The sequence below is a fragment of the Alosa pseudoharengus genome, unplaced genomic scaffold, assembly GCF_046254945.1.
Source record: "Alosa pseudoharengus isolate Yale_2024_CS ecotype anadromous, Long Island Sound unplaced genomic scaffold, YU_APseudo_1.1 YU_APseudo_1.1_scf_13, whole genome shotgun sequence".
Taxonomy (NCBI): domain Eukaryota; kingdom Metazoa; phylum Chordata; class Actinopteri; order Clupeiformes; family Clupeidae; genus Alosa; species Alosa pseudoharengus.
In genome coordinates, this window is record NW_027468598.1 from 10,706,794 (window position 1) to 10,711,793 (window position 5,000).

At 47.6% G+C, this 5,000-nt stretch overlaps 1 protein-coding gene across 1 annotated transcript in view; it reads left to right on the plus strand.

Moving 5' to 3' along the window:
• LOC143121636 (acetyl-CoA carboxylase 1-like) overlaps window positions 1–5,000 on the plus strand; it is a 74,028-nt gene that overhangs the window by 13,266 nt on the left and 55,762 nt on the right. Inside the window, exons 24-29 of the mRNA XM_076282108.1 lie at window positions 528–641; window positions 854–943; window positions 1,142–1,260; window positions 3,160–3,270; window positions 3,516–3,618; window positions 4,358–4,465. Coding sequence (XP_076138223.1) covers window positions 528–641; window positions 854–943; window positions 1,142–1,260; window positions 3,160–3,270; window positions 3,516–3,618; window positions 4,358–4,465 — 645 coding nt within the window. The remainder of the gene's footprint in view (window positions 1–527; window positions 642–853; window positions 944–1,141; window positions 1,261–3,159; window positions 3,271–3,515; window positions 3,619–4,357; window positions 4,466–5,000) is intronic.

Genomic DNA, 5,000 nt, shown 5'->3' on the forward strand with positions numbered 1-5,000 from the left:
CTATGGCTCGTGTTAATTGCTGCTAATTGAAGCGGCACACTGCTTGTAAGTAATGGCGGCATGTGTAATAACACAAGAAAGGTGTCTCTGTATGTGTTTGTATGTTTGAAAGGAAGTGTGTGTGTGTGTTTGCACGCATGTCTGTGCCCTGGTGTAATTGGTGGCTAATTGGAGGTCTCCAACTGCTCCTGTTTTCAAAGCCTCGCACAAGCTTGTTGTGAGAACGGTGGGTGTAAAAAAAAAAAAAAGAGAGGTTTTTTGCTGAAGGCTGCAGGTCATCCTCGTCCATCCTTCTCTGAGCGCGTCCTCGCTGCGTTAGGAGCGACGCACGCGCTCGGGGCCTTAACAGGTGCGTGCGCGCTGGCAGCTGTGGTGAGCGATCGCTCGCCGGGTCGAGGAGAGGAGAGAGTTTTGTCGCAAGCGTCATGCTGTTCGGCGGATTGGCTGCCGAATTTATGATGCATATCAAACAGCAAACAAACGCGGCTGGCAAATGTAACTCCCCCGCCGCTCCTCTCATTGCCTAGGTGCTGATTGCCTCGCACTTGCCCTCCTACGAGCTCCGGCACAACCAGGTGGAGTCCATCTTCCTGTCGGCGATCGACATGTACGGACACCAGTTCTGCATTGAGAACCTGCAGGTAACCTGGCCTAATGAAGGGGCCCAGAGGCTGATGCCCCCACTCTCTCCCGCACCTCATTTTTATGGCCAATTTCAGTTGCTCTATTTCTCTCGCAATTTCAAGCCCATTTGGGCAGTTCCCAGACTCACTCACTACCCCCCCCCCCCTTACACACACACACACCCCTAAACACCATGTTAAATGAATACATTGCTCCTCTTCTCTCCCAGAAACTGATTCTGTCAGAGACCTCCATATTCGATGTGCTCCCCAATTTCTTCTACCACAGCTATCAAGTGGTGAGAATGGCAGCCTTAGAGGTGAGTGTTTCACATCAGCCTCCTTTTCTGGCATATTGCAGGCATCTATGGTACACGCTTCCTGTAGTTTCAAAGTTAACTTCGCCCATAAAATGGACCATCATTGCTTAATGCTTTTTGTTTCGAAAGTGTGTTATTTGTGCTGTGTCTATTCCCCTGCTGGCCTAATGCTGGGCTGTTTTCCCCTCCCATACGCAGGTGTATGTCCGCAGGGCTTACATTGCCTATGAGCTCAACTGTATCCAGCACAAGCAGGAAGATGATGGCACCTGCATCGTGCAGTTCCAGCTAATGCTGCCTAGCACACACCCCAACAGGTATGGCCACAGAAACAGCTCCGCCACAAATTCAGTACTGATGCAAAACACAATGTTATCACCCAGATATTGCCAAAGCTAACAGACAAACAGACCACCAAATTATTAAACTATCAAGAAACTGCCAAAAATCAAATAGTTTTATTAAAAACAGAGGCAAACATGAAGTAGTTAATCTTTCGGTAAGATTTGTGTTGTAGCATTCCTGTTACATTCCAGGGCCTTCAGTGTGTCCATTCCTCATTGTAAAAGTTTTTTTTCTACTTTGAAACAGTTCAGCCAAATTTGTGGAAGCATTTAGCCTTTATAATGTTGTGTCGAATGCGCAGTACGACTGAAATTGTTCCAGGACACACTAAAACGCTCGCAAATCACTGCTATTACCATTGCTTTCCTCAGAATCTCTCAAATGGTTAATGAATTGGCACTTAAATAAATAAATAAAAAATAAGAGGCTTTCTTAAATTGACTGTTAGATGGCAGTATTATGCTGATGGGAGCTCATTAATATAAGTTGATTTCTTTTTTAATGCAGTATCAGCAGGTGTGCCACTAAAAGAAATTGTTTGAGCCCACCAGCACAGTTAAGAGAAACTTCCATCAGTCCTATTATCTGCCACTGCGCAAGGAATAGCGAAAGATTTACACAGCGATTAGTCGGAGTTGTAATTTTTTTTCCCCTCACATAAAAATATGCTTGATTTCTAGCACCGAATTATTACCGCTTTTCAAGTGTGATTTATGCAACTGAAAAAAGTGGCATTCGTAATAAAGCAGAAGAAATTATTGTGCTGTGTTAATATTGGGGACTTGATTGAAATGGATATAGAGGCTCATGGAAATTGGACTGTAAATCACTGTGTTGTTCCAGCCATGCGTACCACTTTGAATGGCGCCCGAGAGGTATTGACAGATAATGGCTTTCTCTTGGCCAAGATTGGTCATCACAGACCCCTTATTTTCATTACTCTCCTGTTTGCATTGTTCATCGCCGAATGAAGAGACATGATTTTCTTAAATGATTGATTTCCACAGCACTCCCCGGTCCTCCTTATAGCTCCACACCCATCACAGATCGACTGTTTGTCTGTGGTAGTTAGTTCCGTTCTTTTGACTGGTTTGTAGATGTTTATTTTTCTTCTCTTTTTCAGTCACAGGATAAACAGCTTTTTTCACTGTCTTTGAAGTCAGCCATTTGGTTAAAACACAATATAGGCTTGCCTGCTGGAAAGGTATGCATCACTCATCTGATGCCCTGATGTCTGATACTGTCAATAGTAAGAAGGCTCTTCAGTATACAAGCAGTGGACTTGACTGTATTTCTCCTACTTTCTGATGGCACTTTTTCAGTGCCGTATGTCAGTCAGTTCAAATTCATATGCTGGTGTTGTCCTTCACCTTGAACTGCTGAAGGTGGACAGGGAGCAGTTGTGAGGCTTTTCTTTTATATTGAGTTTTAATTTCCACATTCCACATTTTCTGCCACGGATCAATAAGGAATGTGCCTTCAAAGTGCTGCATCGGACATCGTGTGAAGAATGCGGTTTGGGTTGAGTTGTCTTTTCTCATGACAAAAGTGGTGAAATTCCTGATTTTGAGTGTGATTGCTGTTGTTATTGAGTGTAACCTCCCGTGGGAAGTTGAAGGAGACCTTCTTTTATGCCCTTCAAATAATCTTTCCAAACTATTGTGTGTGCGTGTGTGTGTGTGCGCATGTGTGTGCGCGTGTGTGCGCGCGTGTGTGTGTGTGTGTGTGTGTGCGCGAACGCATGTGTGCGCGTGTTTGTGTGTGTGCGTGTTTGTGTGTGTGCGTGTGTGTGTGTGTGTTTGTGTGAGCGCAAACACATGTGTGTGTGTGCGTGTGTGTGTGTGCGTGTTTGTGTGTGTGTGTGTTCACAGGTCGATCTTGCCCACGGCCAGCATGAGTGACCTGGTGCTGGAGTCCTTCAGGCCGCCCTGTCAGCGCCGCGGAGCCATGGTGGCCTTCGGCTCCTTCCAGGACTTCAACAGGCAAGTCCCCCCCCCCCCCCCACATCCCCTCTCCACCCCACCCCTGTGCACCCCCCTACACCGCCTACTACCGCACGCCCGCGGCGCACATCGTACATCATACAGTGGGAGTGAGTCGCGACTTCAGCGGGGATCGCTGCTTTCAGCAGGCCCTGCTGGTGGGTGTGGGGATAGTAACCAGAGCCGCAGAGCCGCTGCTGTAGTTTCAGCTCTGAACTGTTTACGCTTTCCCCTCCCCTGAGCAGGAACATCGAGGAGGTGCTGAGGAGCGTGTCCAACTCTCCACCCTCCAGCCCCACCTACACGGATGGAGTGAAGCTGGGTCTGTACGAAGAGGACGAAGGCAAGGTAAGGAGCCAAAGAGGCGCGCACACTCTTGTCACCTTGGCTGGTGTTTTACTCTCCACTTTCTTCTTAAACCCCCCCTCCATCAATGCCCCACGCCACCCCAGCCCACCCGTCCCTCTAAGTCGCCCCGATAAGGAGCCTGTATAAGAAGCCAATTACCCCTCCATATAGTTTGCTTGCAATTTGGCTTCAGGAGGCGTAATGAATTTCCGAGATGAAAATTGAATCAACTTTCCTTGTGAACACCAAAAAGGAAATGAAACATTTAACAATGGTAATTTTCCTCTGTCTAAATTGACTAAATTGCAGAGGATTTCAAATTGTGGGTAGGCAATTTGGTGGAAAATGCAAGTGAGGGGGAAAAAAAGTCTCCCGTAGTAAGATGGGCTTAGATTTACTATTTAGCTTGTTCTTTTCAGAATGGATTCAGACAGGGTGGTAGGGTTGGGAGAGGGTACAACTGATGTGACGGTAGATGAGGAACCAAAAAGAGACATTTGACCAGTAATGTAATGACACCCATGTCACACATGTAGGTTCTTAACCTTCAACCACACCACCCCCTAACATCAACCCATCCCACCCCACAATCCCATCTCTAGTCTTTCACATCTGAGCACCTCTCCCCCTCGCCCTCCCCTGAAAAGCTCATTTTGTTAGTAATGTCACCTTTACAAAAATGGCCCCCGCTCTTTGTGCTCACATGTGCTTGACCGCGGCGGTGTCGCGCCTTTAACAGAGTGGCCCAGACGAGCCCATCCAGATCCTAAATGTGGCCATTAAGACGGAGGGCAACATCGACGACAGCCGCCTGGCCTCCATGTTCCATGAGTTCACCCAGTCCAAGGTGAGTGGACCCTGTTTACTGACACCATCAGTCACACAGAGATAAGTGTGTGTGTGTTTGTGTGTGTGTGTGTGCGCGCATATGCATGTGTGTGTGTGTAAGGGGGGCGTTTGGGTACAGCTGAGTTTTCTCTAGGCCCCGCAGTGAACCCTTGACTGAAGGCGGAGTATGATGACTTTTGCGTTGAACATTTCTTTTTTCCTTTTGCCTGCCATTTTTTTTCTCAATTTTTTTTTTTTTTAGCCATGCGCTGGAACTGTGCATGGCAAAGGCTAGGCTCCATGCTAAGAGGATTACTGACTTGAAAAAGGTAGCCGTCATTTAATTGAAGGCTTACCAGGCGCCACAAGAAAGGCGAGCAGTCAAAGTGAAGGTATATCCCATCCCAGAACATCCTGAAGAGACCACATTTGCCGGCGTCCGTGTGTTTCCCATCGCCCGCCTTGCACGCTCTCTCCTCCTCCTCCGCCCGAAACGTCGCCGTGCCGCCACATTGCAGCTTTATCGCTCGGGCTCAGCCCACCCCGAAGACGTT